Here is a 25,639-nt window from a genome sequence, read left to right on the forward strand (position 1 = left end):
GCAGAGGGGGTTTGTCGTATAAAGACATTTTGATGTTTAATTAGATTGTTTTTATTCCAGGAAATGCGACTGACAAAATTACCTGCACGTACATGTATACACAAACACGCGAGCACACACACACACACACACACACACACACACACACAGAGCCCCTGGGCTTTCATAGAAAGCTTAGCAGCAGCCGATCTAATTGAGGATTCCTACCTCACAGCGAAGTAAGAGAAGAAAAATGAGACCTATGGTTGGTTGGTCAGCCTGAGCTTTTGGGGTGGGGTGGGGTGGGGGAGGGGCAATGACTCCGCCATTTTTAGGAAATGCAATAAAAAGGGTGCCAACCCCCAGTCTACTGTAAGAAAGATCAAAGCAGGTCAACAACAATCAAAAAAAAAAACCCAGTTTAAAAATGTACAAAAACTGCTGGGAGACCAACAGGATCGACGGTTTCCCCTCCTTAAAAAAAAATATGTTTAAACCCCAAGTGGCATCAAAACCAGAAGACGGGAATGTCACCACACAAATCCTTTTGTTTCTTTAAAAAAGGAAAGAAAATGAGGGTGAGGAGAAGGAGAGGAAAAAAAAGTCACGCTCGAGAGGCTTTTTCAGGAAAGCGTCATTAGCTCCAGAGGCCGGCATAATTCCCGTGGAGTCCGGAAGGAAGTGGGCCTCCTGCCACGAAAAGCTTCGTGCCCGACGAGTCATAGCAGTGCGTGTAAACGGCGTTGGGGAAGAAGCTGATGTCTGAAAAGTAATTCCTCCAGGTTTCGTCATGATTCTGTGAAAAGAAAGTGGATCTCGGTTAGAGCTGTAACCAGGTTTGCAACCTTCCCAAGAGCTGGTCTGTACAGGTAGTCCTCGACTTACGACCACAATGGAGCCCCAAACTTCCCTTGCTAAGCGAGACAGTTGTTCACTGAATTTTGCCCCATTTTACAACGTTTCTTGCCACCGTTAACTGAACCGCTGCAGGGACTCCAAGGTCCATTCCAACTCTTCTATTATTATTATTATTATTAATTATTATTATTAATTATTATTAATTATTATTAATTATTATTAAACTTTTATTCACAAAACATGAAATTAAGTCAACTGAACACTCAAATTGACTGGCACTAATGGTTGACACGGGTTGCTGCCAGCATCTTAGGTATCAACCAGGTATCTTTAAAATGTAAGATGTTCTGAGTAGTGCAGTTTTTTGTCTACCTATCGAGTCCTTACCAAGGACCTGGGATAGGCAGATGTGCATGTTTGATGTTATTACAGATATCGTCGCAGGATGGAAGCAGTTCCTAGTAAGGCCACCTTTTGCAATTGACTGATGGCAAATTTGTCAATGCCAATGGTGTCCAAGTGATGCTCCAGTTGTTTTGGGATTGCACCCAACGCGCCTATTAATATTGGTACTACCCTTGCTTGCCTTTGCCACAATCTTTCTATCTCTATTTGTAGGTCTTCGTATTTTGTTATCTTCTCCAGTTCTTTCTCGTCTATTCTGCTGTCTCCAGTCACTGCCACGTCCACTATCCAGACTTTTTTGTCTTTCTTATCGACAATTGTTAAGTCCGGGGTGTTAGGTTGCAGGTGCTTGTCTGTTTGAATTCTGAAGTCCCAGAGCAGTTTAACTTATCATTTTCTATGACTTTCTCTATTTTATGATCCCACCAGTTCTTGCTTATGGGCAAATGATATTTCTTGCAGATCTTCCAATGCACCATTGTTGCTACTTTGTCATGCCGCTGCTTGTGGTCAATCTGTGCTATCTTCTTGCAGCAGCTTACCAGGTGGTCCACTGTTTCTTCAGCTTCTTTGCATAGGCGGCACTTACTGTCTGTTGCTGTCTTCTCCATTTTGACTTTGTATGCGTTTGTCCTTAAGGCTTGGTCTTGTGCAGCCAGAATTAGTCCCTCGGTCTCTTTCTTCAACTTTCCTGCTCTTAGCCATTGCCAGGTCTTGTTATTATCTGCTTTCCCAGCTATTTTTTTAATGTACTGGCCGTGTAGTGCTTTGTCTTCCCATGCCTCTATTCTGTTCGTCATTGGGTCTTTCTTGTAGGCCAGTTTGGTCTCTCCAGTAGTCAGTAAGCCTTCCTGATACACTAATTTCAGTGCATCTTCATCATTGTCCTTCAGATATTCTTCCAAAGCCATTTTTTCTTCAACCATCTGATGTACTTCCAGATGCTTATTATTATTATTATTATTATTATTATTATTATTATTATTATTAATATTAATATTAATATTAATATTGTTATTATATTATTGTTATTATATTATTGTTGTTATTATTATTATTATTATTATTATTATTATTATTATTATTATTATTATTATTATTATTATTATTACTAATCAATGCAATTGTTAGCAACATGGTTAAGTGAATCTGGCTTCCCCATTGACTTTGCTTGTCAGAAGGTTGCAAAAGGGGATCCCGTGACCCTGGGACACTGTGACTGTCATAAATACGAGCCAGTTGCCAAGCAGCTGAATTTTGATCACATGACCATGGGGATGCTGCAATGATCATGTGAGAAACAGTGAATTTTTAAAGTGCCGTTGTACTTTTGAACAGTCACTAATCGAACCCTTCTAAGACAAGGACTGCCTATATATCCCCAGGACCAAGAAAGAAGAGAGAAGAAGCTAAAGCCCAAGAGATAGGCAATTCCTGGTTTACCCCCAAATGCAGGGTCTGGTGTTTTTTTCATCAATCATGTGTAGCAACAGCAAGTAACTGACCAGCTTGTCACTCGCACCTGATGTCATGGGCTGAAAGAGAGGGACTAGCCCAAAGTCACCTTGTTTGCTTTCTTGCATAATGCGGGACTAGAACTCACAAGACTCCTGATGATTGGCCCAAAGTCACCCAGATGGCTTTCATGCCTAAGTGGAACTAGAACTCATTGTCTCCTTGTGATTATAAGAGCCTTGGTGGAGCAGTGGGCTAATGCCTCCTTAAGTAACACCAGCTGCCTGCAATTAGTGCAGGTTCGCATCCCACCAGGCTCAAGGTTGACTCAGCCTTCCATCCTTCCCAGGTAGGTAAAATGAGGACCCAGATTGTGGGGGGCAATTAAGCTGACTTTGTAATAATGCCGCTTGGGGTGTGTGTGAAAGCCCTAATAAGCAGGCATATACATAGAATGAAGGCTACTGCTAAGCCTTGAGTCTTCGGAGAAGGGCGGGATATAAATGGAATTAAAATAAAAAATTAAAATAAAAAATAAATAAAAAAGATTGGTCCACAGTCACCAAGCCAACATGCCTAAGATGGGACCAAAATTCACCGTCTCCTAGTGATTGGCCCGAAGTCACCCAGCCAGCTTTCATGCCTAAAGCAGGACTAGAATTCTCCGTCTCGTTGTGATTGGCCCAAAGTCACCCACCCAACATGCCTAAGGTGGGCAGTGGTGGGATTCAAATATGTGAACAACCGGTTCTCTGTGTGGATGCAGCTTCCGGAGGTCCGTTCTGGGCCTGGGCAGCAAAAAACTAGTTACCGGTTCTGCCGAACTGGTGCAAACTGGCTGAATCCCACCACTGAAGGTGGGACTAGAAATCACGGTCTTCTAGTGATTGGCCTAAAGTCACCCAGGCACTTTTCATGCCTAAAGAGGGACTAGAACTTCCCGTCCCCTTGTGACTGGCCCAAAGTCACCCAACTAACATGCCTAAGGTGGGACTAGAACTCACCGTCTCCTAGTGATTAGTCCAAAGTCACCCAGCCAGCTTTCATGTCTAAGGCAGGGCTAAAATTCACTGTCTCCTAGTGACTGGCCCAAAGTCATAAAAGCCAGTGTTCATGCCTACAGCAGGACTAGAACCCACCATCTCCCAGTGACTAGCTCAGAGTCACCCAGCTGGCTGGGTGCCTTAACCACGAAACCAAACTGGCTCTCAATGATTGAGTGATTGCTGGCGAAGTTTTGGAATTCACCCTACCTCTGTGTTAGCTGACCAGCTGTCACTTAAGAATATTGCAGGATGAATCTGCTTTTCCCTGGAAAGCACCATGCGACCCCCAGTTTTTCTTCCTACCACTACTCACCAGCCAACCTTTGCCAGTGGAGAGTTTGAGAATTTCACTTCCTGCCAACTTTGATCCGTAGTAATTGTGTGGCGGCTTCTCGTCCAAGAACCTCTGGGCTCGGATGTCATAAAACAGCAAGGAGCCCTGTCCAGTCCCCACCGTGATGATGTGTTCGTAGAAGCTCACTGAGCGAATGCCTGTCATGGAAGAGAGAGGGAGGCACGATGGAAATTGGGACAAATCCTGGCCCTGCAGGTAGCTAGTCCTTGACTTACGAGCACACTTGAGCCCCTGGAGTCGGAAACGACTAGCACGCATGTGCGGGGGAACCTTTACCTTTTTAGAATAACGGAATAACAGAAATAGTAATTGTAAATTGTAAAATTGTAAGCCGCCCTGAGTCATCGGAGAAGGGCGGGATATAAATGTAATTTAAAAAAAAAAAGACGATGGGGAAGCCCGATCCACTTAACAACCATGTTACTAACGTAACAATCGCAGTGATTCACTGTGGCCACTTCACAAAATGTCTCACTTAGCAACAGAAGTGTGAGGCTCAAGGGTTACCTGTACATGCTGGTTGCCAAAAAAACCCTCCAAAGTTTGACCACATGACCACATGATTGCGGGGATGCCGCAATGCTCACAGGTGTAAAACCTGGTCATAAGCCACTCTTTTCAGTGCTGTTATAACTTTGGACAGCCACTAAAGTGAATGATTTTAAGTCAAGGACTATCTGCACTTATTTTCAAACTACACTTTTCAAGTATCCTTGTTTGGTGAAACTCAAAACATCCACACATCCTCAGCATGTTACGAATCAGGGACGAGTGCTAGGAGGACTTTATAAAGGAAGCAGAAGAACTGTGAGTAGCAACAGGTGGCTAACAGAGGGAAATGTGGGTGAGTGTCTTTTTAGCACCCTGAATGTTATCAGTTTGGTACCAAGGGATGGGTTGCTGACTTTATCTAGACATTCTCCATACACAACCGACAGGAGGACCATGGACAATCCCCCGTGGTTGTGCCAAAATGGCAGCGGCTTCCAGAAGGCAGCCAAAGAGCCCAGGGATGGACCACTATATTCTGCTTCCCCAATGTGGTCTCCAGAGATCTTCAAAGATTTGCACCCTTGTCACCACTCTTGCAGGAGCTGCGCTGGCTGCCAATTTGCTTCTGGGTCTAATTCAAGGTGCTGGTTGTCACCTACATGATTCAGGGCCAGGAGGACCGTCGTTTCCCAAGTTGTATCTACCCTGACCTATCAAAGTGGAGAGGCAAGGAATGTTACAGATCCCCTCTCTTAAGGAGTTTCATCTGGTAGGACCAAAAAGAAGGGCCTTCTCCATGGTGGCTCCCTCCCTGTGGAACATCATCATCCCTAGGATTAGCCCCCACCTCAACACTCTTTGGAAAAGCCCTGAAGATGTGGTTTTGCCAATGAGCCTGAAGAACCCCAAGCTGGTAGGAGCTCAGAAAGTGGTTGGTGGGGGTTATTCTTTATTCATTTCTCTATTGGGATTTTACTGCTGTTAAGTTGTCACCATGTATTGGGAGAAAGTAAGTAAGAAGAAAGAAAGAAAGAAAGAAAGAAAGAAAGAAAGGAAGGAAGGAAGGAAGGAAGGAAGGAAGGAAGGAAGGAAGGAAGAAAGAAAGAAAGAAAGAAAGAAAGAAAGAAAGAGAAAGAAAGAGAGAGAAAGAGGAAGGAAGGAAGGAAGGAAGGAAGGAAGGAAGGAAGGAAGGAAGGAAGGAAGGAAGGAAGGAAGGAAGGAAGGAAGGAAGGAAGGATCCCTAAACCATCTGCAAGGTACCAAGTTGAAAAAAAAGAGCTGGATCTCAACAAATTCTTAATACAAGTAAAATGTTCCAATATAAAGCATCCTTACCGCTTCCTCGCTCTCTGGAACAGACAGACTTAACTTTGTGGGAAGGCTGTCGGGGGTCCAGGAGAGAGACGTGGGCCTGAGAGCCAACGGCGTACACCGACCACTCCTGACCATAGGCCAGACACACGTTTTCCCGGCAGTAGGGTAACTTGGTTGAGAGTAGCTACAAAAGTGAGAAAGAGAAAAAAGCCTTGATGAAAACCGGAGGACACCAGGAAGCACAAAATATCTGAAGGGCGTTTAAATAATTGAACCAGAATGAGAACCACTTCTGCAAGTATTTACAGCTGGAGTACATTTATTTTATTTATTTCTATTTTATTTTATTTTTATTTGTATACCACCCTTCTCCCGAAGGACTCAGGGCGGTATACAAATGAATAATATGCTTAGGGGAGACTCCAGATAAGGTGCCCAATGCCCAACCCAACTCAGACATGACCGGAGCGTGCATAACAGAGGCTGGTTCCCCCAGACCAGAGCTGAAGCTGGTAGGCTTAATATTATACATGGGGTAGGGAGGGCAATTTTCCAAAAGAGGCCATATGAGAACTTGGGACTGTTATAGAGGGCCAAACCAATAGAGCTGTGGAGGTGCCCTTGGGAAAAAAAGAGGAAAAGAAATAGCAGTCACTTTCAAAATAAAAGCAATGCAGAATAACAGAGTAGGGATGCGGTGTCTCAGTGGGTTAGGACGCTGAGCTTGTCAATCAGGAGGTCCGCAGTTTGGCGGGTCGAATCCCAAGTGCCGCGTAACAGAGTGAGCGCCTGTTACTCGTCCCAGCTTCTGCCCACCTAGCAGTTCGAAAGCACGTAAAAATGCAGGTAGAAAAATAGGGACCGCTCCGGTGGGAAGGTACCAGCGTTCCATGCGCCTTTGGCGTCTAGTCATGCCAGCCACATGACCACGGAGACGTCCTTGGACAAGCGCTGGCTCTTCGGCTTTGAAACAGAGATGAGCACCGGCCCCTAGAGTCGGAAACGACTAGCACCCATGTGCGGGGGAACCTTTACCTTTTTAGAATAACGGAATAACAGAAATAGAAAGGACCTTGGAGGTCTTCTAGTCCAACCTCCTGCTCAAGCAGAAGATCCTATACCATTTCAGATGGCTGTCCAATCTCTTTTTAAAAACTCCAGCACTGGAGCACCCACAACTTCTGGAGGCCAGCTGTTCCACTGGTTAATTGCTCTCACTGTTAGGAAGTTTCTCCTTAATTCCAGGTTGCTTCACTCCTTGATTAGTTTCCATCCTTTGCTTCTTGTCCTGCCTTCAGGTGCTTGGGAGAGTAAGCTGACCCACCTCTACTTTGCAGCAGCCCCTCAGATATGGGAAGACTGCTATCATGTCACTCCTAGTCCTTCTCTTCTTTAAACTAGACATAGCCAATTCCAGCAGCCGTTCTTCATATGGTTTAGCCTCCAGTCCCCTGATCATCTTTGTTGCTCTTCTCGGCACTCTTTCCAGAGTCTCAACATCTTTTTTATATAGTGGGCACCAAAACTGGATACAATATTTCAAGTGTGGTCTTACCAAGGCATCATTTACATCTGATCTCTAATTTCCGATGGACCTCATGCAGTACAGGCAGGACAGCCAAAGCTGGACATGGCCCAAGGGCTGTAAAATGCCCAGGTCTGTTATAAATAATATGTCTAAGTATTGGCTCCAACCATTGTAACTTTGTATGGTCATTAATTGACTGGTCGCAACTCAAGGAGTACTCGTAACAGAGAAATTGCATCACAGATCACAAATAATCCTTTGTTTTAAAAAAAGCACTTGATTTTAGACTTTAATATAAGTCAACAAGAAGTTCCTTTCTGCCTTGGAAATGTGTACAGAAAATTTTGATGGGACTGTGAAACTTTGCAACGCGGCAGAATTTTCATTTTTTTTTTAAATGCACACCTCTTTGAGAACCTAAAATAAAGAAGCTTGTCTGATTCCCACCGAACTACTGGTATTCTTGTGCCCTCAAAGGTAAAGAAAAAGATATTCAAAGAAACAAACCCGGGGGGGGGGAAGTGAACTCCCACAACGAAGTAAAAGTGGTTCAGAAGAAGCTAAGAAAAGAGCTTGGATTCTCTTCGTAACTTTTCAGCCAAGTCGCCAAGAAATGCTAGGGCAGGGATGGCGAACTTTTTAGAGGCCGAGTGCCCAAACTGCAACCCCAAACCCACTTATGGGTGCTGGGTGGGTGTGGCCCTTTGGGTGGGTGTGGCCCATTGGGTGGTCGTGGCTGCGGTGGTAACGGCAGACTGGCTGGGACTAAAAAGTTCAATCAATCAACTCCAACTTTGTCAGAGTTTTTTTTTCCTCACAAGAACTTGAAATTGATTTGATTGAACCTTTTTTTTTGTACACGGCGGTGGAGGCCTAAAGCGAAAAGATTTTATAAAACCCAGCTGAAGGCCAAGCACCGGGGCGACGGCGCGCGCATGCCCACAGAGAGGGCTCTGCGTGCCACAGGTTCGCCACCACGGTGCTAGGCCCGTGCATTTAAGAGTCAGCACAACCCAGCACAAAGCCAAAGTTCTCCTTTAGGCCTAAACCAGGAAATTCTAGTTTAAATTTCACTTCTGTGCACAGGTGTGGAGGAACTCACCTTTGACAGCATGTGTTCCGCTTTCCAGAGGTGGAAATACCCATCCAGAGAAACAGCTCCCAGTTCCTGGAAGAGAAAAACATTAACCCTTCACGCGGCTGGGACAGGAAAGTTTCTGCTTGCACCACTAATAATTAGCCATTTTGTTTCTCGGAAAACAGAGGTTGAGTTCACATGCAGGGAGTCCTCGACTTACGACCACAACTGAGCCTAAAGTTTCCGCTGCTAAGTGAGACAGTTACGTGAGCTTTTTGCCCCATTTTACGACCTTTCTTACCACAGTTCTTGAGCGAATTGCTGCAGTGGCTGAGCTAGTCACACAGTTGTGACTGTGAATCTGGCGGTCCCCATGAGGTCATGAAACAAAATCTGGTGGCCCCCCCATTGACTTGCTTATCGGAAGCCGGCTGGGAAAGTCACAGAAGGGGATCACGTGATCCTGGAACACTGCAACCGTCATAAATATGAGTCAGTTGTCAAGTGTCTGAATTTTGATCAGGTGACCATGGGGGATGCCGCAACAATCATTAAGGGCGAAAAACGGTCATCAGTCCCTTTGTTCTCACTGCCGTTATAACTGCGAACGGTCACTAAACAAATGGTTGTAAGTCAAGGGCTGCCTGTATTGCAGAAATCACCAGATCACTTGGTTTTGGCTTAGCACCACATGAATGTAGCCACTCTCATGTGTCAATGAGGGTTTATGGCTTAGCAGGACACTGAGCCAGGATAACTGTCGACAGACTAAACGAACTGTTGTACGTTCGAGGACCAGTAAGTCAAAATATCTCCAGTTGAATTTCTTCTTTTTCCTAACCTTGTTCTTGTGGTTGAAAGCCAGCGCCCGGACCTTGCAGTTGGCTGGGTTAGTGTTCTCCTTGGGAATGTCCTTCAAAGCCCGGTGGGTGATGTGCGCGTAGACGGGGACTTGCGACAGATTGCGCCGTGCGTCGCTCCTGGCCAAGACTTCATCAGTCACTTCCCAGAGGCCCATTGAACCATCTCGGGAACCTACCAGAAAGAAGGACGTTCAAGCACGCATCAAACACAGGTCCAAGAGGGGGCAATTTTTGTTTATACATTGTTTATACATTAAAGAAGAGGGGGTCCACCTATTCTCCAAAGCACCTGAAAGCAGGACAAGAAGCAACGGATGGAAACTAACCAAGGAGAGAAGCAACCTAGAACTAAGGAGAAACTTCCTGACAGTGAGAACAATTAACCAGTGGAACAACCTGCCTCCAGAGGTGGTGAATGCTCCAACACTGGAGGTTTTTTAAGAAGAGACTGGACAGCCATTTGTCTGAAATGGTATAGGGTTTCCTGCCTGAACAGGGGGTTTGACTAGATGACCTCCAAGGTCCCTTCCAACATTATTTTTTATTATTATTATTATTATTATTATTATTATTATTATTATTATTATTATTATTATTATTAATTTATTTAGGCCATATGTCTTACCACAGAGTAACTCTGGATGGCTTAGAATGTTAGAAAGGATAAAACTGTACAAAACCTGCCTATAGCACGAATAGAGTAGTATAAAAGTACAAATACGATATGCTTGGCATAACATGTTTTCACCTCTGGATAAACCAGAAATATGATTATAAACTCCTGAGAAAAAGGGCCTCACCAAGCAAAACGACCGGTTTCCTATAGTGCTAACAAGGGAACAAGTTCCATAACCAAACTGGTGTAGATTTGTCAAAGTTTTGATTCTCTAGTCCCATCGTTTCACATGGAGTCCTTCAGCTACGGCGGCCATTGGGGAAGGAATCTCTGTCGCTAAGCAAGGGTGAAGTGCAGGTGTGAAGTGTGACATCGTGTGACCGCATCGCTTAATGACAGCAATCCCCACCAGTCCCCGCTACTGTCGTTAAGCGAGGGTTGTGGGTCATAATTTCTCCTCCTTCTGTTGGGGTCCTCAGTGCTCTCTGAGCCTGGTAGTTTTCTTGTAGACGTCTCATTACCCAACTAGGTAACATCATCAGAGCTAGGAGGGAGCGGGGTTTGCAGAGTGGAGATGGGAGAGTGGGGGAAGGAGGGGGGATTAGGAGGAGGAGGTGGTGCTCTCTGAGCTTGGTGATTTTCTTGCAGATGTTTCATGACCCAGCTGGGTAACATCGCCAGTCCTAGAGGCCAAGATCCTCTCACTTGGATGATATTTATTTATTTACTTATTTATTTTTGGGACTTATACGCTGCCCTATCTCCCGAAGGACTCAGGCCGGCTAACAACAATAAAATACAGCGATACAAAAGTCAAAAAGAATTAAATTAACAGCCCCAATAAAATAAATTAAAATTAATAAATTAAAAATTAAAAAACATTTTAAAAATCTCTGTCGTCAGTCCAGGTCAGCCTGATGAAAAAGGAATGTTTTAAGGCCGCGGCGAAAGGATCGGAGATCCGGGGCCATCCGGAGCTCAAGGGGGAGTTGGTTCCACAGGGCTGGCGCTCCCACAGAGAAGGCCCTCCCCCTGGGGGTCGCGAGCTGATATTGTCTAGCCGACGGCACCGTGAGGAAGCCCTTTCTGTGTGAGCGCACTGGGCGATGGGAAGTCGTTCCTGGCAGTAGACGGTCCTGCAAGTATCCTGGGCCTAAGCCATGTAGGGCTTTAAAGGTAAGTACCAGCACCTTAAATCTCACCCGGCGGACAACCGGTAACCAATGCGGCTCACGCAGGAGGGGTGTAATATGGGGGTATCGGGATGCTCCCATCACTACCCGCGCGGCCGCATTCTGCACCAGCTGGAGCCTCCGGGTGGTCTTCAAGGGCAGCCCCATGTAGAGAGCATTGCAGTAATCTATACGGGAGGTAACGATTGCGTGAGTGACCGTACGTAGGGCATCTCGGTCCAGATAGGGGTGCAAGGCAAACCTGGGCAAATGCTTATTACTTAGTTGTCTGCAAGAAAACGCCCAAGCTCAGAGAACACCAAGAACCTCGCAGTCCTCCCCCTTCCTCTCCTCCTCCTTTACACAAATCCTACTCCCTTCTACCACTGATGATGTTAGGTAGTAAAACATCTGCAAGGAAACCACCAAGCCCAGGTCACCCTGCGCTACCAACATTCTCTTCTAATTTCCTCCTTCTCTTGCAACTTCTGCCTGGTTTACAATACCCACAGTCCGTGCAGAAGCAGGCAGGAAGTTTCAAGGCCCAGGTGGGTCGCAAGCAGGCTGGCAGGGAGGTTAAGTGGTCACGGCGAGTTGGCTGTGGTGAGTTGCCGCAGGCCCAGTGGCTGCTACCGGGTGAGAGAAACTAAACCAGGCAATATGAATCCTGCTCTCTGCAGATCAGCACCCGGGATTGCAATTCTAATTACAGGAAGTCCTCGACTTACAGCCGTTCATTTAGGGTAGGGGTCTTCAAACTTGGCCCTTTTCTGACTTGTGGACTTCAACTCCCAGAATTCCTCAGCCAGCCATGCCTGGCTGAGGAATTCTGGAAGCTGAAGTCCACAAAAGTCAGAAAAGGGCCAAGTTTGAAGACCCCTGATTTAGTGACCCTTCAAAGTTATACCACCACTGGGAAAAAGTGACTTATGACCGGTTTTCACGTTTATGACCGTTGCAGCATCCCCATGGTAGCCTGATCAAAATGTGAACCCTTGGCCACTGGCATGTAATTTATATGCCAGTTGCACAGTCCTGGGGTCATGTGATCACCCCTTTGTAACTTTCCCAGCTGGCTTCCGACAAGCAGTCAATGGGAGAAGTCAGTTTCACTTCACAAACCGCATTCCTCGCTTAACAACTGCGGGGATTCACTGAACAAGTGCGACAAAAAAGGCCGTAAAATGGGGCGCACGGCTCACTTAACAACTGAACTTGCTTAGCAACAGAAATGTGGGGCTCAATTGTGGTCGTAAGTCGAGGACTGCCTGTAGACAGTACTTAATTTCTGTTTAATATTTAATCCATCGAGAGCACTTGCCTGTCACACAGCTGAATGGTTAAAAAGAACAATGCTGCTATGTGTCTACCTCTTTGTTTTTCTTAGGCTTGCCAACCTCCCAGAATCACTTAAGAGGGAGATGGGAGACATACTGTAAATTTAATAAATCAATACCTAAAGAGGCCAGCCGTATGTCCTGATTCATCAGTCTCTGGCTGTTTGAAAATGCCACATCAGGACATCAAAAAGAGAAAAGGAAGCGAATGAGATGGTACAATACTGTACAGAGGGGGGGGGGGGCATCCAGCTTTCCTGCTCTGCAGACACTGAGCGGCAATTAAAGGAGAAATGCTAAAAGCTATATTTATTTGTTTTATTTTATTAGTTTTATATACCGCCCTATACCCAAAGGACTCAGGGCCGTTTACAGGGCAAAGTTAAAAGACAAAATAAGAGTTAAAATAGAATTGAAATAAGATTAAATAACAATTAGTAGCCCAAAGTTTAAAAATTTAAAAAGTTCAAAAATTCAAACCCCTCAGTCCAGGCCAGATAAATCAAATAACCAAGTTTTTAGGTCCCGGCGAAACGAAAGAAGGTCGGGAGCGGTCCGGAGTTCCACAGGCAGATAGTTCCACAGGGAAGGCGCGCCCACAGAGAACGCCCTTCCCCTGGGGATCACCTGCCAGCACTCACTGACCGGTGGTACCCTAAGGAGGCCCTCCCTGTGGGAGCGCACAGGACGATGGGAAATTGATGCTGGCAGCAGGTGGTCCCTAAGATAATCCGGACCCATGCCATTTAGGGCTTTATAGGTCATCACCAGCACCTTGAATCTCACCCGGAGGGCAGTTCTTAGTTTTCCGCTCTTGTATTTCAGTAGAAACTTTAGGGCTATATGCTATTATATAGTTCCCTCAATACTGTATATAAGGATAGACCTTTATACACCCTGTCTTGAAAGAAGTTCCAGGCATTTTTATTTAATGCTATTATTCTCAGACAGGGACTGAAAAATAAGTTGTTCCGTTCTATGCAACTATTTGTACGATACACTGCATAATTTCTTAGGACTGAAACTTCTTTTCAGTATTTTATTGGGGTTTATTTTAGTAACTATGCTCTTTTAATTATTTGTAGACTCCATTATACTTGTTTTTCTTTTATACACATATATGTATATATACACATACACACAAACACACACACACACACACACACACACACACACACACACACACACACATATATATATATATATATATATATATATATATATATATATATATATATATATATAGGGGGAAAAACAGGAGTCTCCAACCGTGGCAACTTGACAACTTCTGGAGTTTAACTCCCAAAATCTTAAAGTTGCCACGGTTGGAGACTTCTGATAGAGAAGGTTGCAATATTTTTATTCAATCTTTTTGCTTAGATCTGGCTGCAATGAATAAATCCAAACACATCTCCTATAAAAATTATGATTTGAAAAAATAAAAGTTTGAGTGTTACCCGAAACAGCCATCGTATCACTGATCCATGCAATAGAAAATATCCAATCTTTGTGCCCATCCTAAAAAAGGGAAAGAAAGAATGAATAACATGGGAGGCAAAAAATAAAAAATCAGGTTTCTGTAATGCTGTCAGTTCGACCGTTGAGGAAATTTTAACATTATTTTTACTGTACTTGAGCACAGGCAGTCCTCGACTTACAACAGTTGGGACCAGAATTTCCGTTGCTAAGCAAGGTGTTAGTTAAGTGAGTCACATCTGATTTTACGACCTTTTCTGGCACTGGTTGTTAAACAAATCACTGCGGTTGTTAAGTGAATCACATGGTCATTACGCGAATCCGGCTTCCCCCATTGGCTTTGCTTGTCGGAAGCTGGCTGGGAAGGTCACAAACGGTGATCACGTGACCTGGGGGGGCAGTGCTATTGTCACAAACACACGTCACATGCCAAGCACCCAAATTATGATCACGTGACTATGGGGGGGGAGAGAAAGGACGCTGCAACGGTCGTAAGTATGAAAAATGATCGTGGGTCACTTTTTTCAGTGCTGTTGTGACTTTGAGCAGTCACCAGGCTGAGAATTCTAATTTTAGCTTTAATTTTAATTTTAACTGGGGTTTTATTTATGCAGGGACAAATATAATTTTTAATCTGTTTTTAAGTTTTGTATCTTTGTTTTTTAATCACCCTGTAAACCGCCCTGAGTCCTTCGGGAAAGGGCGGTATATAAATGTAATAAAATAAATAAATAAATAAATAAAATAAATGAACTTGTATAAATCGAGGACCAACTGCAGAATCCAAAAGAGAGGAAGTTGACTCAATCCATTACCTTTCAATGCCTCAACAATTTGGAAGGATTTTAACCGACAAGTTACTTAAGTTGGCAGGACAATAGTCCTCGACTTATGATCACAGCCGAGCCCCAAATTTCTGTTGTTAAGTGAGATACGTGTTACGGGAATTTTGCCCTGCTTTACGACTTGCCTCCCTTGTTTAAGGGCATCCCTGCAGTCGATGAGTTAGTGACCCGGTTAAGTGAATCCAGCTTCAGCACTGACTTTGCTGGTCAGAAGGTCACAAAGGGGGAAATCACGTGACCTCGGGACGCGGCGACCTTCATAAATGTGGGCCTGTTGCCAAGCAACCAAATTTTGATCACGTGACCCTGGGGGGGGTGCAGCAAAGGTCGTTAAGTGCGAAACACGGTCCAAGGTCACTTTTCTTTCAGCACCGTTGTGACTTCGAACGGTCGCTAAACACACTGTCGTAACTCGAGGACTATCTAACCTCTGACAGCTAATATCAAACCCGTCCCACCGTTGCCGTTTGCAGAAACTTACGTCACCCACACAGACGGGATCAAGGGTCGGGAGGCGATAAACTGCAAGGCTGTTTGGGTTGTCCCCTCCGGTGGCCAAGAGGGTTCTGGAAGGGTTGAGTTCGATGGCATGAATGCCGCAGCCCTGCTGGTTGACTATGTGGGGTTCCCGATCCTTCAGGATGGGAATCTTGGTGATCTGCCCGGTCTGGACATCAACGACGAACAACTGCAAGACACAGAGAGTGAAACGTGTCAGGTAGAGGTTATATGTTAAGAGAGCTACATGAAAAAAGAAGAAAGAAGGGGTCTTTTCGTAGCTCAGGGTTGAATAGTGGGGTCCTTAACGCTCTCTGAGCTGGGTGGTTTTCTGGCAGATGTTTTATGCCCTAACTAAGTAACATCATCAATGCTAGAAGGGAGTGGGGTTTGCAGAGAGGAGAATATTCTGAGAAGATATTATACGTTAGAAATCTTCTAATATAGAGGAGAAGGGGGGGCGACTATGAGGTCCTTGGTGCTTTATGAGCTGGGTGGTTTTCTTGCAGACATTTTATGACCCAACTAGGTAATGTCATCAGTGCTAGAATGGAGAAGAATTTGCAGAGTGGAGGAGGAAGATTGAGGGATCCTTGGTGCTCTCTGCGCTGGGTGGTTTTCTCGCAGACGTTTCATGACCCAACTAGGTAATGTCATCAGTGCTATGAGGGAGGAGGGCGAAGGGGAGGAAGAGGAAGAGGAGGAGGAAGAGGAGGATTGAGGGATCCTTGGTGCTCTCTGTGCTGGGTGATTTTCTCGCAGACATTTCATGACCCAACTAGGTAACATCATCAGTGCTATAAGGGAGGAGGGCGAAGGGGAGGAAGAGGAGGAGGATTGAGGGGTCCTTGGTGCTCTCTGAGCTTGGTGGTTTTCTCGCAGACGTTTCATTACCCAACTAGGTATCCTCATCAGGGCTTGACGGGAAAGGGGTTTATAGAGTGGAGGAGGAAGAGGAGGGTGACAACTGTGGGGTCCTTGGTGCCCTCTGAGCTTGTTTTCTTGCAGACGTTTCACTACCCAACTAGGTAAGACCATCAATGCTAGAAGGGAGTGGGGCTGCTCTTCACCAAGAATACTCCCTGCCAGCAATAACAGGGCAAGCCACTAGTATATAATGGGAAAATTAATTGCCCACCCCTGTTCTAAGGTAGGTACAGCTTTCCCCTTCGTGCGTTATAAGGATGACGGTGCCCACTTCTGCACGGTGCGCATCGTCTCCCAAGAAACCACATTATTCATGTACAAAATACAGCAAATGAAATTCAGGAGCGCCCAACCTATGTTTAAGCACCCTGAGGCAGAAACCCAGATGGACGTTTCGGATTGACTTCTAAAGGAAGTCAATAACAACAAGTCAGGTGTTATAGTCAACAAGGCACCATAAAAACTTAAGCTTCATACAGCCCGAACCTGTTAAGCTGCATTTTCTCCAGCCCTGCTCAGGAACAGTCAACAAGAAGGAACACACCTGTTGTGTTTACAGGGCAGACCAATTCATCTGAGCTCCTCTACGGGGACGACGACGCAAGCCAGATGCAGAAAGAGAGGAATTGCAAAAACAACCAGGACGGGGTGGCAAAGTGAGGACAATTCTGCAAGGCTTCTGCCCCCCCCCCCCTTTCAGACAAGTTGCTCAGACGCCGCAATTGCAGGTACTCCTTGACTTATATTCATTCACTTGGGCTATATTTGGCGTACAGGAAGTCCTCAAATTACAGCCACAGTTGAGCCCAAAATTGTTGTTGCTAAGCGAGGCAGTTGTTAAGTGAGACTTGCCCCATTTTACAACCTTTCTTGACACAGTGGTTAAGCGAATGATTGTGGTTGTTAAGTGAGTAACACGGTCGTTCAGTGAACCTGCGCTTCCCCCTGGACTTTACTTGTCAGGAGGTCGCAAGAGGGGATTCACATGACCCGGGGACACTGCGACCGTCATAAATACGAGTCAGTGGCCGAGCGTTTGGATTTTGATCACGTGACCCTGGGGATGCTGTGAGGGTCGTACCTGTGAAAAAGGACCACAGGTCGCTTTTTTCAGTGCCGTTGCAACTTTGAACAGTCACTAAAACGGACGGTTGTTAAGTCAAGGACTATAAAAGACTTTATAATCGGTATAATTTTAGGTCAAAGTAGTACAGGTAGTCCTTGACTTACAACCATTCATTTAGTGACCAAAGCTACAATGGCACTGGGGAAAAAAAAGTGAATTACGACCATTTTTCACACTTGCAATTGTTGCAGCGTCCCCAGGGTCACGTGATCAAAATTCAGATCTTTGGCATCCGGTTCATCTGTATGACGGCTGCAGTGTCCTGGGATCAGGTGATAACTTTGGCAACCTCCTGACAAACGAAGTCAATGGGGAAGCCAGATTCACTTAAGAACCTTGTGACTAACTTAACTATGGCAAAAAAAGTCCTAAAATGTGGCAAAATCACTTAACAACTCTCACTTAGCAACCAAAATGTTGGGCTCACTTGTGGTCATAAGTTGAGGATTACCTGTAAACACCATTGCGACATTACTAAAACAAGGCAATAGTTGTCAGCTTTGCAGAACAGTCTCTCTCTCTCTCTCTCACACACACACACACACACAAGCACACAATGTAGAAACCAAATGTCCCCAGCCTAGATGAGACCCAGACAGCACATATACTGTGATTAATCATTAATCATGCTTCCCAACTGCAACAGCTGGCTTCACAACAAATGCTAAACCTAAAATAAATCAGGCATGTTATGACTAGGAATCTCAGAACTGCTCCTTCTTATTTTTTTTTAATAAAAAGTAAAAAAAAAAAAAGTCCATTACTGGGCAGACAAATTTCATTTACCACTTTAATAAAAGAGCCTTGGTGGAGCAGGGGGCTAATGCCTCCTTAAGTAACACCAGCTGCCTGCAATTAGTGCAGGTTCAAGTCCCACCAGGCTCAAGGTTGACTCAGCCTTCCATCCTTCCGAGGTAGGTAAAATGAGGACCCAGATTGTTGGGGGCAATTAAGCTGACTTTGTAATAATGCCGCTTGGGGTGTGTGTGAAAGCCCTAATAAGCAGGCATATACATAGAATGAAGGCTACAGCTAAGCTTGTAAGCCGCCCTGAGTCTTCGGAGAAGGGCGGGATATAAATGGAACTAAAATAAAATAAATAAAAAATAAAATACAAGGGTTAGAAAATGAGCTACTGAAGAATTTACAGCGTTAAACCACAGTTGGTTAAATTAATCAACTCACCAAGCCAACTTCAAGCAAGCCAGAATCCATTTGATTTGGGCAGGCAATCAATTTAAATCATAATTTGAAAAAGAAAAGGGACATGTCTAGAATATTTGAAGGGCAGAGGAGAAGAAGCACTGAAATTAGTATATCAGGAAGGCTTACTGACTACTGGGCAGACCAAACTGGCCTACGAGAAAGACCAAATGAAGAACAAAATGGAAGCATGGGAAGACAAAGTATTACAGGGCCTCTCCATTAAAAAAATGGAGAGGAAAGCAGGTAACAAGACCTGCCAATAGCCTAAGAGCAGAAAAGTGAAGAAACAGACCGAGGGACTAATACTGGCTGCACAAGACCAAGTCCTGAGGACAAATGCATGCAAAGCCAGAATTGAGAAGACAGCAACCGACAGCAAGTGCCACCTCTGCAAAGAAGCTGAAGAAACAGTGGATCACCTACTAAGACGATCACCCAGACTGACTACAAGCAGCGGCATGACAAAGTAGCAACAATGGTGCATTGGAGGATCTGCAAGAAATATCATTTGCCAGCAAGCAAGGACTGGTGGGACCATAAAATAGAGAAAGTCATAGAAAATGGAAGAAGTTAAATTGCTTTGGGACCTTAGAATTCAAACAGGCAAGCACCTGCCACACAACACCCCGGACTTAACAATTGTTGAGAAGCAAGACCAAAAAGTCTGGATAGTGGATGCGGCAAGTGCCTGGAGACAGCAGAATAGAAGAGCAAAAACTGGAGAAGGCCATAAGATGCAAAGACTGCAAAGAGAAGTAGAACGATTGTGGCAAAAGCAAGCAAAGGTAATAAATTAGTCATAGACACCTTGGCTGCAATCCCAAAACTGGAGCACCGCTAGAGCACCATCAGCATGGACAAAATCCCCGCCAGCCAATTGCAAAAGGCAACTTGACTCAACAGTTTACATCAGACATGTCAAACACAAGGCCTGGCGGCCGGGTGCGGCCCGCGAAATGGTTTCATGCGGCCCGCGAAGCCATCCTGGAAACAGTGAGGGAACGGCCCCCACTGCCTTGGCCCTGGCCCAGAGACCCCCCTTCTGCCAGACACCCTCAGATCTGTCCCACTCCTGCCCAGGCACCCATAGGCACCCTTGATGCGAACGATGTAGAGCTGGCCACGCCCACTCAGTAGGCCATACGCACTCTAGCCACGCCCACCCAGTAGGCCACGCCCACCCTGGCCATACCCACCCGGCCCCCTGAGGGCAACTGCAATGCTGATGCAGCCCTCAATGAAATTGAGTTTGACACCCCTGGTTTACATCCTGCAACGACCCCTTTTAACATCACAAAACATCAGCATCTGCCTATCCAGGTCCTTGGGAAGGATTCAACACGTGGATAAAATAGCCAAATCCTGTTTGAACATCTGGTGGACTGTGATGAGCCATAATTTACAATTAAAACAGGAGGAGGAAGGGAGCAAGATGCACAGAGGGAGAGAGGGGTCTTCTCTTAATCCAGTGGTCTTCAATCCTGGCAAGTATAAGGCTTGTGGACTTCAACTGTCAGAATTCCTCAGCCAGCCACGCCGGCTGAGGAATTCTGGGAGTCGAAGTCCACAAGTCTTAAAAGTTGCCAAGTTTGCAGATCCCTGTCTCATTCCTATAGCCACCTCCAGCCACCACTATAGTCCGGAGTGATTTACAAATTCACAGCTTCAGAATGTTACCATTTTTCCTCTCCCCCTTCTGCCTCCTTCACCTTCGAGGATTAACACCGGGCGTTAGGTTTCATACCATCCGACCCCCGGGAGCGCGCACTTACCGTATTGCATTTTGTCCCGCACACCACTTGCCGGTGGTTCAACCACTGCGACGCAAAGACCTTATTAAGAGTTCCCAGGTGAAATTCTCTTTCCTTCAGCAAACCGGGCAGCTGCTGAGCTGCGTACGCGTGCAACAAGCGATGGTAGCTGGACTCGTTGGAAAGTCGCACCTCGCGCCCTTTCAGGTAACACACCAACGACCGCTTCACCGGCGGAAGCCTCTTCCTTTTGTGAACCGAGTGGTCCCAGCCGTACTGCGGGAAAAAAGGACCGACAAGACATCTCTAAGCAGCGTTTCTCAACCTTGGCCATTTTAAAGGCACGTGGGCTTCCACTCTCACAATTCCGCAGCCAGCATGTTAATCCCATTTATATCCCGCCCTTCTCCGAAGTCTCAGGGCGGCTTACAATTTAAAGCACAAACCAATGTGCTTAGCAATAGCCTTCATTCTATGTATATGCCTGCTTATTAGAGCTTTCGCCCCCACCCCCCAGCGGCATTATTACAAAGTCAGCTTATTGCCCCCAACAATCTGGGTCCACGTCCACGTGTCTTAAAGTTGGCTGAAAAAAACTGCTCTATGGGGTTGAAGTTAGGACTGTTTGATTAGATCAGGGGTCTTCAAACTTGGCCCTTTTATGACTTGTGGACTTCAACTCCCAGAATTCCTCAGCCAGCATGGCTGGCTGAGGAATTCTGGGAGTTGAAGTCCACAAGTCATAAAAGGGCCAAGTTTGAAGACCCCTGGATTAGATCCAGAGGAAAGATCTGCTTTCTAGGCTCTATGGTACATTTGCCCCACAGGAACCCCCCCCTTCCCCCCGGAGATCCATTTGTCCCCTTAATGGACAATAAGCTTGAAAAATAAAAATCGGAACTCTGATGTTATAATGTGCTGACGGCAGCAAGAAGGATCGATGCACAAAAATGGAAAGATACAGTCAGTCCTCAGCTTACGACCACAATGGAGCCCCAAATTTGTGTTGCTAAGCGAGACGTTCGTTAGGTGAGCTGTACCCCATTTTACCACCTTTCTTGCCACAGTTGTTAAGTGAATCACTGCAGTCGTTAAGTTAGTCGCAGGGCTGTTAAGGGAACCTGGCTTCCCCATTGACTCTGCTCGTCAGAAGGACGCAAAAGGGGAATCACGTGATCTTGGGACACTGCTGCGACCGTCATAAATCTGAGTCAGTTGCCAAACCTCCGAATTTTGATCACGTGACCATGGGGATGCTGCATCGGTCGAAAGTGTGAAAAATGGTCCTAAGCCACTTTTTCCAGTGATGTTATAACTTTGGGGGGGGGTCCCTAAATGAACGCTGGTAAGCTGATTCCCACAATGGCTGCAAAAACTGGTGGAGTAAGCAGAGATGGCTAAATCGACTGCTTTAATTTAAAAAAAAGAGTATCACTTGACTTTGTTTTTACTTGGAAACCGCTTCTGGACTCTGTGCTTGAGGTGGAAAATTAAACTTGGATTTTATCGATTGGAGAGGTTTGTTATTATAGAAATGGTTTGTGCATATTATAAGGCCAAAGTAAAAACTTGAGGCGCTAAAGAGTGAAAAGTCTATCCTTTTTTTTCTAATTTTCTTGAATGGTTTTAACAGCTTGCCCAGAGCTCCCTGTTGATCAGATCAGGTTAGAAATATAGATAGTCCTCCAGTTACGACCACAATTGAGCCCAATTTTTTTTCTTCCTAAGCAAGACAAGAGTTAACTGTATTTTGCCTCACCGCCCTGAGTCCTTCGGGAGAAGGGCGGTATACAAATGAAATTATTATATTATTATATTATATTATTTTTACGATCTTTCTTGCCACCGTTGTTAAGCGAATCACTGCAGCTGTCAAGAGTCATACGGTTGTGAAGTGAAACTGGCTTCCCCACTAACTTTGCTTCTCAAAAAGTCGCAAAAGGGGATCGCGTGACAGTGGGACACTACAACTGTCACATATATGCGTCAGTTGCTAAGTGTCCAAATTTTGATCACGTGACCCTGGGGATGCCGCAAGAGTCGTAAGGGTGAAAAATGGTCTTAAGTCACTTTTCTCAGTGCCATTGCAACCCCAAATGGGCACTAAAGAAACTGTTGTAAGTCAAGGACTACTTATAGATAGCAGAAAATAAATAAAAATATAACAGAACAAGCCAGTGCAGAAATTAACTGACTCTAAAACTATTATGTTTTATAACTAAAACTAATGTTTGCAAGCTGCTCAGTCTCTCTAGATGAGAAGAGCGGTATATACATCAAATTTATTATTTACTATTATTTAGTTATTATTAAATTTATTGGCCACCCATCTTACCCAAGGTAACTGTGGGTGATTTACAATATTAAAAAAAAGATAAAAATTTTACAAAAACTAGGCACAATACAAACTAAATAATATCAAAAGATAAAATACTCAACTCAGACAGAATTTTTTTTTAAAAAAATGAATAAAAATAAAACATGGAAGGGGCCAAGCCAAGATGGCTGGCTGTAGTTTAGATCAAGCCAAACTCTCCTGTGCTTCCTGCAACAGGGTTTTGGCTAAACCAGCATTGCTCAACCTTGGACAGCTTTCAGATGGAGTAGGGGACTCCAACTCCCAGAATTCCTCAGCCACCTTTGCTTACCAAGTCCATTTTTTTAGGGCAGGGCTATCCAACCTTGGCAACTTTTAAGTCTCATGGACTTCAACTCCCAGAATTCCTCACCCAGCCATGCTGGCCAGGGAATTCGGGGGAATTGGAGTCCACCGAGGTTGAGCAATGCAGAGCTAAACCAGAGCTAAGCTATAATTAACTCAGGAGCTCATTAAATTAGCCCAACTCTTCTAGCCCCGCCTCCTCACCAAAAGAGGTGTTAACCCTTTCCTGCTACTCTGTTTGATCTGTTTGGTCCAGACCAGGGGTCTTCAAACTTGGCCCTTTTATGACTTCTGGACTTCAACTCCCAGAATTCCTCAGCCAGGCACGCTGGCTGAGGAATTCTGGGAGTTGAAGTCCACAAGTTACAAAAGGGCCAAGTTGGAAGACCCCTGGTCCAGACTGTGGGGTTGTTAATTTAACTGGGTTTTAGATTTACTCTCGGGGCTTGAATTTAATTGTTTTAATTGATTTTTTTTTTGTATTTCATGGTTTTTAACTGCCCTGTAAACCGCCCTGAGTCCTACGGGAATAGGGCGGTATACAAATTCAATTAATTAAATAATTAAATAATTAAATAAATAATCAAATAAATAAACAATCAAATAAATAAATAAATACATACATACATACATACATACATACATACATACATACATACATACATACTCCCTCCAGGAACCCGGAATAGACAAGACCGGCATTCACACGACCACAGCCTTAACCCGGCGCCCCAGAGCCCCCATCCTGCGGTGCAAGAACTCCTTCCCCGTAAAAGGAGCCCCGCCGAGCCGGGCTCCAAGGGCCGCCCACCTTCCCCCGGGCCGGGGCGCTCGATCCCCGCCGCCGGCACGGTTCCCTCCGCCGCCAGCCGCCGCCCCGAAGCATCGTCGCCTGGTCGGTTACGGGGCTCCGAACGCCGAACCCGCCCGCGGCGGACCCCGCGCCGCCGGCCCCCCAACGGGGTCGCCGGGGGATGGGCGCTGTAGTCTCGGCTGGGATTCCCCTCTCCCGGTTGGGAGCGATGGGGAAGGGGTCCAGAAGGCCACCGCCCGCGGGAAGGATGGGAGCCGCAGTCCTGCGGCCCCCACCAAGACGGTTAGGAAGAGGGGAGGGGCCGATGGGCGCTGTAGTCATCCCATTCACTTGAACGGGAGCGATGGAGTCTGTAGTCCGCGGAATCCCCCTCCCGGGTAGGAGTGAGGGGAACCACCCCAGAGCCAATCCCCCACCCCCACCCCCAGCAGCGAGCGATGGGAAAGGCTGGGAGCGATGGGCCAGGGGTTCGGAAGATCACCGCCCGCCGGGAGGATGGGAGCTGCAGCCCTGCCAGCGCAGACTCGGTTAGGAGGAGGAAGGGAATGATGGGGGCTGTAGTTGTTCCATCCCCTTGAATGGGAGCGATGGACGCTGTAGTCCCCTCTGGGAGCCGCAGGCAAAGGGTTCGGAAGACCATCGCCTGCTGGGGAGGATGGGAGCTGCAGCCCTGCGAAACCCCCCCCCCCCGCCTTCAAGGCGGTTAGGAAGAGGGGAGGAAGTGATGGGGGCTGTAGTCATCCCCTTGAATGGGAACAATAGGCGCGGTAGTGCCGACTGGGATTTCCCCCTCCAGGCTGGGAGCGATGGGGAAGGGGTCTGGAAGACCACCGCCCGCAGGGAGCAGTACTGCCACCCATCGCTGTTAGGGGGAGAGGAGGGAGCGATGGAGACTGTAGTCCCAGCCGGGAGTGGTGGGAAAGAGGCCGGTGGCCCCTCCCCGCGGGGTGCACGGAAGCTGTAGCTCCGAGACCCCCAGATGCGGTTAGAAGAGGGGAGGAGCGATGGGAGCCGTAGTCATCCCACCCCTTTGAATGGGAGCCATGGGCGCTGTAGTTCCGACTTGAATTTCCCCCTCCTCCCGGCTGGGAGCGATGGGGAAGGGGTCTGCAAGACCACCGCCCCCGGGGAGCATGGGACGTGCACTCCTGCGACCCAGACACGCTTAGAAGAGGGGAGGGAGCGACGGGGGAAGGTAGTCATCCCGTCGAATGGGAACGATGGGCAATGTAATCCCGGCTAGGTAGGATTGCCCTTCCGGCTGGGAGCGATGGCATCGACGGTTCAGTACCCCTCCCTTCCCGCGAATGTCCTTAGCAGAGCGAGGGGCCCAATGGACGCTGCAGTCATCCCAGCCACTTGAACGGGAACGATGGAGTCTGTAGTCCGCGGAGGACTCCTCCCAGCTGGCAAGCGAAGAGAGCTGCTACCCCGAAGCCATGGGAAAAGGTACCCCGGCGACAACACAACCCGCCGAGAAGCTCATGGGACCTGTAGTCCCGCGACCCTCGGAGCACAGAGCCGGGCCCGATGGAGCTGTAGTTCCGCAGAAGCCAAGCCCTGCAACCCACCTGCTCTCCGCCGGGCCCCGACGCGGGGGCGGCCGCTCTCCTCTTCCTGCTAACTGTCTTCCTGGCCATAACGGGCGGGGGCGACTCGGGCGCGGCCCCGGCCCGGGCCCCGCATGAAGGGGGAGGGGAAGGACAGGGACAACCGCCGCCGCCGCCGCCGCCGCCGCCACCGACGGAGCATGGGAGGCCGCCGGTCTCCACCCGCCCGCGGTCGCTCCCGCGCCGTCGACCAGCCGGATGCGACTCACGACATTTCGCGCCCGCC

The 25,639-nt window shown here is 46.7% G+C and overlaps 1 protein-coding gene across 2 annotated transcripts; it reads right to left on the bottom strand.

Annotated features, from left to right (window-relative positions):
- Positions 1–385: 385 nt before the first annotated feature.
- DCAF12 (DDB1 and CUL4 associated factor 12) lies at positions 386–25,639 on the bottom strand. Of its 2 annotated transcripts, XM_083354860.1 has the most exons (9): positions 25,375–25,639; positions 20,349–20,603; positions 15,301–15,507; positions 13,956–14,016; positions 9,352–9,545; positions 8,535–8,600; positions 5,926–6,088; positions 4,057–4,235; positions 386–775 (listed from the first exon to the last, which is right to left on the bottom strand). In XM_083354860.1, the coding sequence occupies exons 1-9, from the start codon at positions 25,441–25,443 to the stop codon at positions 617–619; spliced, it is 1,353 nt and encodes a 450-aa protein (XP_083210986.1). In that variant the 5' UTR covers positions 25,444–25,639; the 3' UTR covers positions 386–616. The 2 variants fall into 2 exon arrangements, with proteins under 2 accessions (XP_083210986.1, XP_083210987.1); XM_083354861.1 differs by lacking the exon at positions 20,349–20,603 and having other exon boundaries at positions 25,375–25,636.

The sequence above is a fragment of the Vipera ursinii genome (genome assembly GCF_947247035.1).
Source record: "Vipera ursinii genome assembly, chromosome: 2".
In the NCBI taxonomy this organism is placed as follows: domain Eukaryota; kingdom Metazoa; phylum Chordata; class Lepidosauria; order Squamata; family Viperidae; genus Vipera; species Vipera ursinii.